Source organism: Syngnathoides biaculeatus, chromosome 11 (genome assembly GCF_019802595.1).
Source record: "Syngnathoides biaculeatus isolate LvHL_M chromosome 11, ASM1980259v1, whole genome shotgun sequence".
Taxonomy (NCBI): domain Eukaryota; kingdom Metazoa; phylum Chordata; class Actinopteri; order Syngnathiformes; family Syngnathidae; genus Syngnathoides; species Syngnathoides biaculeatus.
This window is the reverse complement of record NC_084650.1, coordinates 23242881-23257296: the sequence shown is the minus strand read 5'-3', so window position 1 is coordinate 23257296 and position 14416 is coordinate 23242881. Positions and strand designations below refer to the sequence as shown.

The 14416-nt window shown below is 41.9% G+C and overlaps 1 protein-coding gene across 2 annotated transcripts in view; it reads right to left on the bottom strand.

The window, feature by feature from the left end:
• Positions 1–5038, bottom strand: part of ankhd1 (ankyrin repeat and KH domain containing 1) — a 35785-nt gene extending 30747 nt beyond the window's left edge. For both annotated transcript variants that reach the window (XM_061834543.1, XM_061834542.1), the window contains exons 1-2: positions 4577–5038; positions 1544–1697 (exon numbers count right to left, since the gene is read on the bottom strand). In XM_061834543.1, the coding sequence (XP_061690527.1) occupies positions 1544–1697; positions 4577–4855 (433 nt within the window). In that variant the 5' untranslated portion in view covers positions 4856–5038. The remainder of the gene's footprint in view (positions 1–1543; positions 1698–4576) is intronic.
• Positions 5039–14416: the final 9378 nt, after the last annotated feature.

Sequence of the window (14416 nt, the reverse complement as noted above, 5' to 3'; positions counted from 1 at the left end):
AAATGAGGGTCTAAACAAATGTTTTTCCACTTATAGGAATAAGTATAATTAATATATACAACTGTATTTCAGCAGTAGAGGTCAGTCGTCGTAAAATAAAATGTATTTGTCATTTCAGAGTTTACTTTCAAATACGGAAATGATGACATCACTGTGTAATTACATCAAGACACAACGCACAGCCCAAAAATTTTGATTTATGGTTTACGTGACGAAAAGGTACTTCTGACCACTTTGGCAAAGGAATATTCCACAATTATCAACCATGAAATCCCAGTCCAAATTCTGTTTCTGTTGAGGCTTTCAGCTGATTCTAATCAGAAGACAAGGATCCATGTGAACCAGGCTAATATATGTTCAGCCTTTTGAGGTTTTGCAAACAAAACAACTGCTGCATATCCAACTATTGAAAACATAACATGCAACCTTTTGTCTTGTCAGTATTCAAGCTATTGAAAATCTTTTTCTTTTAATGAGGGTTTTAAATGGCCAAATGTCATTGAACTCCTGAGTGCAACTCAACTGTATTAAATTCTACAATGTGAAACAGATACGTAATATTAGTGCTCACAAGTGTTTCAAATGTAATAATTTTTTTTAAATGGTGACCAATCTAGTTTAACTTCATTTGTATGTAATTGTCTGGCACATTAACAATCAAATCCCTTGATTTGTATGATAATTAAACTGATATACTTCATAATAGGAAACTGCAAAATGAGTCGCTTGTAACCAATTTGAATATATCTGAGAATCACAGGGAAATCCTGCCACATTTTTCAGAAACATCCCTTCATCACTTACAAAAATCACAGCAGCTATGTCACAAATTACTATATATTAGTGAGTTATTTTATGCCCACATAGAGTAAACATAAATTGCAAAAATCTAGGAATGAATACTTGGGATCTACGTTACTGAAGGGTGCCACATAGTCAATGCATATTCCAATATACTATATAGATCATTCTGAACTGTTTACAGATGAGCTATTTTCAGTGGTTGCATAACGAACAAACCCATCCCTAACATGAAAAAAAAACATTTTTGTTTCTAGACAATTTAGGTTACAACCTCCTCTGTACTAACTAGACTAGAGGAAATGGGCCTAGGATAAGATTAGCCTGTATTTTTTCACACTGCATGCATTGGAGGCTCAAGTGTGTAGCGGGGTTAATCTACCTCATAATGTTCATAAGCCTAAAGGAGGCCAAGGCACCTAGGCCTGATAGTTTACTCTACAAACTCTAACACCTTTATTACAACTTCCAAACCAATTTTCCTAAATCGCACTGAAGCTGTTGATATGATACTTGCAGAACCAGAATGTGCTCTTTTTATCCCCAATTTCACCCTGATGTATTCTACAAACAAAGGGCTGCTTGTTTCAATTAGATAGGGAAAACAAAAAGAAAGTCAGTTTTAGAAATTGAGGGCAAAAATATGATCCTTTGCACACATTGGCATTCACCCACTGGGCTGGTAGTCAACTTACACACTTTCATGTGTTAGGTTATGTAAATATTGGTGATGCAATTGTACCTGCAGCTTCTAGTAGCGCTTCAAGTCGGGCCTGCGTCTCAGGATCAACAGTTCTCAAATCAACGCCGTCTGTTGCACTAGACAAAAGTAACTCTGATGCTGTCTTCATGATGGGGTTATCCAGATCTTCCTGGTCCAAAATAAAGGACTCAACCTGTAAAATACAGTGATGACCACAAAAGGAGATCAAACAATTATCAATTGACAAGTTGTCATCTACAAGAAACATTCTAAATAAAAAGTGTGATGGTAGACACATAGCCCATTGTATGGTGACAAAATGTTGGTAATGTTATATTACACAACTTGACTAAATAAAAGGGCAGGCCTGCTGCCCTTGTTTGTTTAGTGGAATTGGGGGAATGTGGGCACAAGGATGGGAGAGTGGCATCAGCAGTAAAGCCAACAAACAATATGTGAACTTGTAGCAAATCTGCTGAAAACAGTAGAGCAGCTCAACATCCCATACAATGGCTTATTGGTAGGTTAAGGTTAAGTCTTCTAAGATTCAAAGAATGAACTTAATAATGAAACCAAATAACTCACACCTAGTATTTGTTAGTTGCCATGACTCAATTTGTCTTATAACTCATTGACACCTCAACACTTGAATAACTGTAACAGCACAGTGGAGCAGCTACAGAGGATTGGCCTCACAATTCTGAAGACTGAAGTTCAAATCCCTGCCCCACCTGTGTGGAGTTTGCATTTTTTCCGGGCACTCCTTTTTCCTCCCACATCCCAAAAACGTGCTTTCATTGGAGACTCTAAATTGACCCTAAGAGTAACTGAGAGTGCGACTGTTGTCTTGTCTCCATATGTCCTGGGATTGGCTACCATCCAGTTCAGGGTGGAGCCAGCCTCTTGCTCAAAGACAGCTGGGATAGGCTCCAGCACTCCAGTGACCCTTGTGAGGATAAGCGGTTCAGAAAATGTATGGATAGATGGAACTGGTCTACTACTTTTTTTTTTTTAAGTTCGTGCTTCTAACGAATCTAATAACACTTATGACAACCTTGCTTTCACAGAAATTTTAGCTGTTCATAATCTAAGTATTCACTACTTATGTACATTTTAGGTGAATAACTCTGTCAAATTATTACAGTAAAATTGTATTTACATTAAAATTCACTCTCCTAGTTGAAACAATAACAGAGTGTTTTGGGTCTCATTTATAGGGGCATCCTATTTCCTTGAACCCTTCCTGATGGCCATGTAGTGTCTGCCTTTTGAAGACAAAAAACTGCATAACAGTTTCCCTTAGTTCCACTAACTTTTAAAGCAACCGATTTATTCAGTATGAAAAACAAACTATGCGCAACAGGCATAACTCATAGAAGGAAGTAGAAATTGACAGGGCATTAAATAACAGCATTTTCTCGGAGCAAAACGTTTGCATTTGGCAATGTGGAGGAATTCTGCCACTGGACCAAAAACCACTACAACTCACAGGGGTTGTTGTTCTATGAAAGCTTTTATAATCAACAATGGCCATCAGTTTTCACCGCTATTGAACTACAGTTCCCAGAGTGTTGGTGTCCAGAGAGCTGGAAAGGCCGAGAATGGCATCTGTTTAATCCTGGAGCTCAGATTTTAGCTACTGCCCACAGCAGTAAAAACACAAATGCGGGAAAACACCACAAGCCCTCAATTTCAACCTTATGTAGTAGTCCAGTAAATAGAGGGACATAATGGTGATCCTTTGTTTACCCTCACAGGACGAGTAGTCTGTCAACGGATCTCGCTACATCAGTATAGGAGTCAAACATTACATTTCTCACGCTGCTACCCAACAGGTGATACACAGACACATACTACTATTGGTATCAGCTGACAACCTCTAGCGGTCACAGCTGTAGTCCCCTCTGATTAGCTATTACTGCAAGCTTGTAAAAAAATAGTTGAACAAAATAGTAAGGAACCGTGGCCACTCATTTGAGAGCTGATATTGGCTGTTTTCGAAGCAATGAAATGCACATTACAATTATTCATAAAGACAGTTTACGTGTTAACAGGAAAATTCTATCAAAGCGTAACAGATAGGTTTCAAATCAAATATTTACCATCTACCAGTCTAGTTCGGTCGATTTGTGTGTCAGTCACTGGCATATCATATGACAAACTGACTAATGTTAAGAAGGTAGACCTACAAAATACTGAAACGTAAGGTAAACTGACTGCACCACTGCAAATATTTACAAATCATTTTCGTCAAGTTGTGACATTACTAATTAAAATCCAATTTGTGCTCCTAATTTAATATATGGTGACATTGATGAGCCAATGTGGCATTCACATGAGATGGGGCAAAAAATACAATTACACCTTTCGTGCTGTGACTGCCAGCACATGGGAAGTTGGGAGACCGATCGACGTAAACTCTATAAAAGGCTCATTATGTTTACGAAATTCCAATTGATAAAATACTGGGAACATTACATCGACGAGTGGAGAGAATATGTCTTTTATGACAAAACCAAGTGTCGAACTGTTTTCGCAATTAAAATCATTATGCGGATAATAGTCCCTCGAAAAGTTAGCTGCGGGACTACTGGGCTTCATTTACATAAAACCCCTGTAATTAGAATTTAACAACTAATCAAATGTGACTGTTCGTCGGTTGGTTTAAAGGCATCTTCTGTTTGCGATGGTTGGCAAGCCAAAATGAAGAACCAACTTGTGATGGGTGTTAAGAGACGACAGCATCGAAAGAGGCCGTCGTTGCTTCCACCCCAACTAGGCCGCGGTTGAAGACTGAGCCACATAAATAAAACATTTGAGCCAGTTTAGGCGAAAAAAACTCTGCACACTGCCGACATTGCAGATATAGAACACACTCTAAACACCTCAAGTGGAAAAGAGGTGCGGTTTGGTGAAAGGTCTAGTTTATTTTACGCCATTTCAGCGGCCTGGGAGGTGGCTAGCAACTGCGAGCTAACCCTAGCCAGCCAGTTCGCGCAGGAGGAGGAATGTAGCCTTACGTTCTGCCAAGTCTTAGCTAAATAGCTCTGCTAACTAGCGTAGCTTAGCTACCTCTGAAACCTCGTCTTCGTCGCTGCCGGATCCCGGACCCGACGAGAGCACGGCCGCGGCCGCTAGTTTGAAGTCCAGTCTTTCTGCGGAAGGCCCACCGGGTTCCGTGTATAAACGTACTTTCTTTCCACCTACACCAATCCCAATGCCCCCTAGCCCGACTCCTCCTGGTGTCGCTCCTACCCCCATCCCTGCCACTGGGGAGCGAGGAGTCACCGAGTCAATCTCGTCCTCGAAGCCGTCCGTCAGCATTGCCGTCCCGGCTACTGCATCCTGCATACTTATTTTCACGATTCTTGGGTGAACGAGCGAGTTGTCGACTTAACTGGCCGCTCGGACTCTTTCCCTTAGGCTATTTGCGCTGTTTTACTCAGGGGAATCCAGAAACTCTCCCGAAGCTACGGTTGAGGAGGCTCTCTTTCCCCCAGCCATTAACTTTCTAACAACCTAACGCGATACGCACCGTTTCTGAGAAAGAACGCCCATGGTGTAAAATCACGAAATGCTATTGGTTGGTGCTGAAAAATCTCTGCCTCTGATTCGCTATTGCCGACGCTTGTCAAATAAGGGACCATAACGTCAAGTTAGGTTTACCAATATCACGAGGCTGAATAACGAACGTCAAGAAATGACATGGAGGGCCAACTTAACTGGCAGCTAGCTTTACCAGTTCGTGTGAACTCTCTTCGGGACGTCACATACTTGTTAAAGGCAACAGTTAGACCACACTTGAACCTTTCTCAGTTGTATTTATTCAGTGAAGCGGATTGTTCATTTCTACAAAAACAAACAGCAGAAATCTTCATGCGTGCAACTTTCATGTTTTTTGTGGAGATACATTACGTTTGGAATACACATTATTTTAGTCGTGACTTGTAATTGAAGACCTGGAGACTGTGCCGTCACTGTTCAATCTTACCTGATACGTATTAATCTTAGATTATCCACGAGCATAATGTGCATGAATAAATGTAAAATATATTTTTAAAAAATACCTTATATTAAAATAATGTTTTTAAGTCAAGTTACTCAGTGGTGTCCTGATTCCAAAATATTTAAAACACAACAATTTCTGAGAAATAATTATTCCAGGGCGGCACAGTGGAGCAGCTGGTAAAGCGTTGGCCTCACAGTTCTGAGGACCCAGGGTTCAATCCTGGTCCCGCCTGTGTGGAGTTTGCATGTTCTCCCCGTGGCTATGTGGCTTTTCTCTGGGCACTCCGTTTTCCCCCCACATCCCAAAAACCTGCAACGTTAATTGGACACTAAATTGTCCCTAGGTGTGATTGTGAGTGCGACTGTTGTCTGTCTCCATGTGTCCTGCGATTGGCTGGCAACCAGTTCAGGGTGTACCCTGCCTCCTGCCCGTTGATGGATGATGCAATTGTGAGAATGCAAATGGTTTACTGTGTCTATATGTGCCCTCCAACTGACTGCTGACCAGTTCAGGGTGTAGTCCACCTTTCGCCCGAAGTCAGCTGGGATAGGCTCCAGAGGCCTGCAACCCTAACTAGGATAAGCGGTCTTCAAAATGGATGGGTAAAATAGGTGACTCAATGAAAAATGCACAGCCATTTTTTTTTTTACAATAAACTCTGTCCGAGCCGCTTATCCTCACAAGGGTGGCGGGAGTGCTGGAGAATATCCCAGCTATCTACACGCAGGAGGCGGGGTACCTCGAAATGGTTGCCAGCCAATCGCAGGGCACATAGAAACAAGCAACCATTTGCACTCACAATCGCACTTAAGGCCAATTTGGAGTCTCCAGATATTCCATGTTTTTGGTGATATGGCAGGAAAACAGAGTGCCCGGAAAAACCCCACACAGGCTCAGAGAGAACATGCAAACTCCGCACTGGCGAGGCTTGGATTTGGACGGCCTAACCAGTTGCACCACTGTGCCTGCCGCCTAGTATGAAATAATAAATGAGAAATTAAAATAATCTATTAGATTACAATTATACAGTTAAAAAAAGTTACATGTTTGTGTTATTCATTTAATGAATTATGCAGTGCTCCATTTCATTCCTCAAGGGGAAATTCAACTCTCCCTCGATTGTACTGTATTCTTTGTGCACCAGCACCAGCTCTTACACTAGCAGGCATGCAGGGAGAGAGTCAGCGATGATGCCTTGCACAAGAGCACATCGACAGAAGCCAGTTGTCATATTTTTTTGATATTTTCGTCCAGTGGAACTCAACCCATGTCCTCCAACTCAAAGTCCTTTCCAGACTGAGCTACTCTTGCCCCAAAACATTTTAAGGTCGACCCCTTAGCAGAATAATTTTTTTCTACTCTTTTATGCATAACAGATCAAAATGAGTCTGTCTATGCAGTCTGTGGAGTGAATGCAAAATTCAATAAACAGCATAAGACTTGCAAAATCTTTGCATTTGAAATTTGTGTGTATTGTGACTTAATTTTGTCAAGTAATATTCCATATAGAGCATACCGTATAGTATATTAATAGGCGGAACAGTCGAGCAGCTGTAAAGCGTTGGCCTCACAGTTCTGAGGACCCGGGTTCCATCCCGGCCCTCCTGTGTGGAGTTTCCATGTTCTCCCCATGTGTGGGTGGGTTTTCTCTGGGCACTCCGGTTTCCTCACGCATCCCAAAAACATAGATTCACTGGAAACTAATTGTCTGGAGGTGAGACTATCAGTGCCACTGGTTGTTTGTCTCTATGAGCCCTGAGATTGTCTTGCAACCAGTTCAGGGTGTACCCCGGGTCCTGGCTGAAGATAGCTGGGATAGGCTCCGGCACTCCCATGAGGCCTTTCCAGCAAGTCTGATGACACGACCATGAATTTGATCATCAAACTCCAACCTAGGGTGTCTTGGTGTCACGTGCAGTTGTGGAGACCCTTATGCTTGAACATGGTGTTCATTAATGGCAATCCGTGGTGAGAACAGAAGTCCAATAACAGAACACCACTCTAGTTCTAATCGAAATGGCCATTCCTCCCAATTACGGCCTTTCAGGTCTCAATGTCACTGCCCATGTGGGTATTGAAGTCCCCCAGCAGAATGATGGAGTCACCAGCGGGAGCAATTTCCAGCACTACCTCCAAGGACTTCAAAAAGGGGAGGGTACGCTGTTTGATCCATTGGCACAAACAACACTCAGGGACCGTCCCCCCACTCAAAGGCACAGGGGGGCTACCCTCTCGTCCATTGGAAGGAATTCCCCCCAATGGATGAGAACGTAGCAATAAGTATACCCTCACCTGCTGTGCACCTCTCACTGTGTGCAACTCCAGAGTGGAAGACAGTCCAACTCTTCTCAAGAGAACTGGTACAAGAGCCCAAGCTCTGCGTGGAAGTGACTGACTATATCTAATTGGAACCTCTGGACCTCACACACCAGATTGCCCTCCTTCCCTGCCAGAGAGTTGAAATTCCACATCCCTAGCGCCAGTTTCTTTAGCCAGGGATTAGCTAATCCAAGATCCCCGCCTTCGACTACCGCCCATTTTACATTTACACAGACCTCTATTGGCCCTCCCACCAGTGGTGAGTCCATGAGAAGGGGGAACCACGTTACCCTTGCGGGCTGGGTCTAATACGTGCAGCCCCGGCCACCAGGCAATCGTCTTGTGGAAAGCAGTAACATACAAATAAATTATTTAAAAAAATAATACATTGTGATTTCCTGATTTGTGTTCTTCTAGATTATGTTCCTCACAGTGGACTTCCACCTGAAAATAAAAGTTTTAGACCCCTCCATAATCTCAAAGTAGGAGAATTTGCAAAATTGCAGGGTGTTCGAATACTTATTCTCCTTTTTAGCCAAGTGGTAAAATGAGCACATGGCTTCAAGCAACTTAATTGGAGTTTTTCAATCCAGATTCAGGGTTGAACACTGACGAAATGACTCCTGTAAAAGTAATGAATGATCTTCTACTAACTATGGAATGTGGAACCGCATCAATACAATTATTACTCAATTTTGCCACAGTGTTTGGCATTCTCGGTCATAGCATACTACTTGGAACATGTATTAGTATTACAGGCTCAGCACTTTCTTGGTTTAGAGTTTATCTCTTTGAGAGGATGCACCGTTTAATCCATGGTAATGTGACCTCAGAGTATTGTGATGTCCATTGCGGAGTAAGAATCGATACTTGGCCCTCTTTTGTTGGTTCTTTTGTATTTACAGTACTGTATATGCTTTCACTTGGCGATATACTTATATATAAGATTAGCTTTCAGTGTAATGCCGACGATGCCCATGCTAATAAAATGAACTAACCCACATGAATGCTGTATTCTGAACGTGTGTCACAGAGAGATTAAACAATAGCTGTCCTCTATTTTTTCCTTCTTAACTCTAAGAAAACTGAGTTGTTCATTATGGGACCTCCTAAACACAAGCCCTTGTTACAGGACACCACTCTGAGTTTTGACAGAAGTACCATGATGCAAGGTGACTCAGCAAAAAAATCTCAGAGTTATATTTGACTCAAGACTCTCCTCTAAAATGCACATCAAGATTATTATTATGGAAAGTGTTTTTCCATTTTTGGATTATCGCTTATCTGGTAGTGATGCAGAGATCACAGTCCATTCGTTTCTTACATCTCGACTCGACGATTGTAATGTGCTGATTTCTGGTCTTCCCATCTTGTATTTAAAGCCTGCAGTTAGTACAACAGCCTGCAACAAGACTTCCGACGAGGACGAGAAAGTTTGATCACATTACTTTAATACTGGCTCACAGTCCACTTGAGATGTCATTTTAGGATTTTGTTACTTACTCATAATGTATCACATTGCTTTGACACCCTCCTATTTCGCTGACTTAGTGATACCTTAGCCTCCATTCTGAAACCTATGTAACACACTCATCTTTGGTGACTGACAGCCAGAAAGAAGTCTCCAGGTTCAAGAGCATTTTCTATTCAGGCTCCTGTACTCTTGAATGCCCTACCTGTGGATTTAGAGCTTCTACCTCAATAGAAATGTTGAAATCTCGATTGAAGTCTTTTTTACATTCTGAAATTTTGTTAAATTTGTTTACATTTTCTTTGTTGCCATTGAACACTCTAAGGACTGTGGAGATGATTGTGGACTTCAGGAGGCAACCTTCACCACAGCTGCCCCTGACGCTGTCCAAGTGTCTTGTGTCAACCGTCGTGACCTTCAAGTTCTTGGAAATTAAATTCTCAAAGGACCTGAAATGGGGGACGTACATCACCTCCATCCTTAAAAAAGCCCAGCAAAGGATGTACTCCTTGCGGCTTCTGAGGAAGCATGGCCTCTCACAAGAGCTGTTGAGACAGTTCTACACAGCGGTCATACAATCAGTATGATTTGGTTTGGGGCTGCCCCAAAAAAGGAAAAACTCAGACTGGAATGGACAATCAAAACTGCTGAATGGATTGTCGGCACCACTCTACCCACTATCGAGGACTTGCACGCAACACGAACTAGGTACAGAGCAGGCAGTATCCTTTCAGACCCCCCACATTCTGCCCACCAGCTCTTCCACCTCCTTCCGTCGGGCAAACGTTACAGATCATTGAAAGTCAAAAGTAGCAGGCATTTGAACATTTTTTTCCCACTGGTAATTAAGTCATTAAATTCTTGATCAGCGAACCTACTATTTTTATGTCTTGTGCCGTGTTAGGACAGTCACTCACATCATGCTGGTCCAATCAGTATTGGTATTAGTAAATATATATAATTTTTTTTGTAAACCACACGATTCGTCACTTTTAACTGTTCCCTTTGCACAATTGACATTGTTAACACACTTATCTATATATATTTTACATCTTGCATGTCAGAACAGAAATGTCTCTTGTTCTTTGTTCTTGTTGCTATGTTGTGACTTGTTCTTTGTTCTGATTGTCATATCAGAGCAGCACCGACTGCCGGAGAAAAATTCCTTATGTGTTTTAGACAGTTGGCCATTAAAGCTGATTCTGATTAAAGTACATGTAGGCCTGTTTGACACGCTTCTTGTCCTATTTCTTCCCCTTCCTCTCCCGTTTGAGGGGGCTATGTAGTGGTGACCAAATCTGAGGCTGTTGCTCTATGGATTTTGCACTGACCAATTGAGAGGACTTCTGAGGTTGACCACTTTTCTGGAGCCATTGCTCTGGAGCATTCCTCTACAAGCAACTGGGCCAGGTCCTCGGGCAGAAGTACAGTACTTTCCTGAAGGCATCTACCGGTGGCGGGCCATCTCTTTAAATGTACTCTTTTAATTATTATTGTACAACACCATACTATGTGATAAATGTTCCTGATTCAACATCCAATACAGCCTTGTCCATCCTGAAAGGGGAACCCTCACCCGCCCCCATCTGCGGTCCCTTTTCAAGGTTTGTCTGATTGGGTTAAGGGATGTCATCAGGGCCTATGAAGCCCTTTGAGGCTCTTTTGTATTTAAGGCTTATACAAATAAACTTGACTTGACTAAGATGGGCATTTAGTAAGTGTGTCCTGTCTTTGCCACTGTGTCTAACTTATTTTGTCAACTTTTTATCCCTTATTTTAGCACATCCAAGAAGACTGAAAAAATTACAAGAGTTCATATTACAGTAACTGATTAAGGCTATACAGTAAAAAACAAACAAATGAAGGAAAATGAACTTGAGTCAGTCTACTGTTCTTTCTGTTTCAAGCATAATTTATCCTTTCAATCTCAACCTCCAACATGACTGACAAACAAATATCGATTTTCGTTAAAATGGACAGGACCATAAAAACGAGAATGATATCTCCAGCTAGTTCAAATTTAGAGTGGCAAAATGCAGAGTGGTGAACTCCTGTTGATGAACAGGATTAGTTAGCTGGTTTATAATGGAGTTCCACTCCAATAAAGTCAGAACATGTCATATCGTTGATTTACATTACCAAAGCACCAGTCATAATTCTGGAGGAGGGAACATTTTCTACAGGGCTGTGAAAATGTCTGTCTGTCTATCAGTGTTGAGGAGTGACGGTGAGATGATGAGATAATCAGTGTGATAAATCTGTTGCAAAAGCAAATGAGTATATTTGATGTGAACAACTACATGTGACGAAACCAGTTAACCAGTTAACTTCAGCACACTGACAATAGACAAAATTGGTTTCAATAAGGATTCTACAATGGCCTTCTTGTGAGGAAAAAAGATAGATAGATAGATAGATAGATAGATAGATAGATAGATAGATAGATAGAGATAGATAGATAGATAGATAGATAGATAGATAGATATAGATAGATAGATAGATAGATAGATAGATAGATAGATAGATAGATAGATAGATAGATAGATAGATAGATAGATAGATAGATAGATAGATAGATAGATAGATAGATAGATAGATAGATAGATAGATAGATAGATAGATAGATAGATAGATAAATTAGAAATGCATTGTTCTATCCACAATGAAATCAACAAAAGCAGAAAAGTGCTAATCTAAAAATATTAAAGATAGTATCTGAACAAGACTACAAGAGCAGAGGTAGAAGCACGCAGCTGGATTATATTTTGTGCAGATGGTGTAATCTGAAGGAGGTTACCGACTGTAAGGTACTGGTGGGCGAGACTGTAGCTTGACACCATAGGATGGTGGTATGTAGGATGACTGTGGTAGCGGGTAGGAAGACTAAGAAGACAAAGGTAGAGAAGAGAATCAGGTGGTGGAAGTTGAAAAAGGAAGAATTTTGTGTGGCCTTTCGGAAAGAGGTGAGACAGGTTCTAGATGGACAGGAAGAGCTCCCAGAAGACTGGAATACTACTGCCAAGGTATTCAGAGAGGCAGGCAGAAGAGTACTTGGGGTGTTTTCTGGGAGGAAAGAGAAGGAGACTTGGTGGTGGAACCCCAAAATACAGGAAGTCATCAAAGGAAAGAGATTAGTGAAGAAGTGGGACACGGAGAGGACTGAGGAGAGGCGAAAGGAATTCATTGAGATACGTTGTAGGGCAATGGTTGAGGTGATGAAGGCTAAACAAGAGGCATATGACAACATGTACACCAGGTTAGATACGAAAGAAGGAGAAAAGGATCTCTACAGGTTGGCCAGACAGATGGATAGAGATTGGAAGGATGTGCAGCAAGTAAAGGTGATTAAGGATAGCGATGGAAATATGTTGACTGGTGCCAGTAGTGTGCTAAGTAGATGGAAAGAGTACTTTGAGAAGTTAATGAATGAAGAGAATGGGAGGGAATGTAGAGTCGAAGAGGAAAGCGTGAATGACCGGGAAGTGGCAATGATTAGTAAGGAGGAAGTTCAAAAGGCACCGAACAGAATGAAAACTGGAAAGACAGTTGGTCCCGATGACATACTAGTGGAGGTATGGAAGCAATTTGGTGAGGTGGCTGTGGAGTTTTTGGCCAACCTATTCAATAGAATACTTGTGGGAGAGAAGATGTCAGAAGAATGAGGGAAAAGTGTGCTAGTCCCCATTTTTAGGAACAGGTGATATTCAGAACTGTGGAAACTACAGAGGAATAAAGATGATGAGCCACACAATGAAGTTATGGAAAGAGTAGTGGAGGCTAGACTCAGGACAGAAGTATCTGCAGGCAACAGTATGGTTTCATGCTTAGAAATAGTACCATAGATGCATAATTTGCCTTGAGGATGCTCGTGGAAAACAACAAAAGAAGGTCAGAAGGAGCAACATTGTGTTTTTGTAGACCTAGAGAAAGCCTATGACAGAATACCAAGACAGGAACTGTGGTACTGCATGCACAAGTCTGGTGTGGCGGAGAAATATGTTAAAATAGTACAGGAGATGTATGAGGACAGCAGAACAGCGGTAAGATGTGCCGTAGGTGTGTCAGAAGAATTTAATGTGGAGGTGGGACTGCATCAGGGATCCACGCTGAGCCCCTTGCTGTTTGGGGTAGTAATGGATAGGCTGAAAGACAAGGTTGGACTGGAATTCCCTTGGACCATGGTGTTCGCAGATGATATTGTGATCTGTAGTGAAAGCAGGGAACAGGCGGAGTAACAGTGAGCAATATGGAGATACGCACTGGAAAGGAGAGGAATGAAGATTAGCCAAAGTAAAACAGAATATATGTGCGTGACTGAGAGGGGCGGAGGAGGAGGAGTGAAGCTCCAGGGAAAAGTGATAGCGAGGGTGGATGACTTCAAATACTTGGCGTCAACAATACAGAGCAATGGAGAGTATGGTAAAGAAGTGAAGAAACGGATCCAAGCGGGGTGGGGAAAAGTGGGCGGAAGGTGTCTGGTGTTCTGTGTGACAGAAGAGTCTCCGCTAGGATGAAGGGCAAAGTTTATAAAACAGTGGTGAGGCTGGCCATGATGTACGGATTTGAGATGGTGCCACTGAAGAAACAACAGGAAGAAGAACTGGAGGTAGCAGAAATGAAGATGCTGAGGTTCTTGCTCAGAGTGAGCAGGTTGTACAGGATTAGAAATGAGCTCATTAGAGGGACAGCCAAAGTTGGATATTTTGGAGACAAGGTTCGAGAGAGCAGACTTTGATGGTTTGGACATGTCCAGAGGCCAGAGAGTGAGTATATTGGTAGAATAGTGCTGAGGATGGAGCTGCCAGGCAAACAAGCGACAAGAAGACCAAAGAAAAGGTTGATGGATGTTGTGAGGGAGGACATGAGGACAGTGGGTGTTTAGAGGGGAAGATGCACGAGATAGGCTGGAAAAAGATGACACGCTGGTGGCGACCCTAAAGGGAAAAGACGAAAGAAAAAGAAGATCTGAACAAGTATTTTTATTTTTTTTTTTACAACCAGTAATGAAACTATAATCGAGTGTCCCATGACCAAAGTCAAGAAAAATGACTATTGCTTTGGCTCAGACCAGGAGCCTTGTACGACGACATCAACCATTTTGGGCATTGACGGA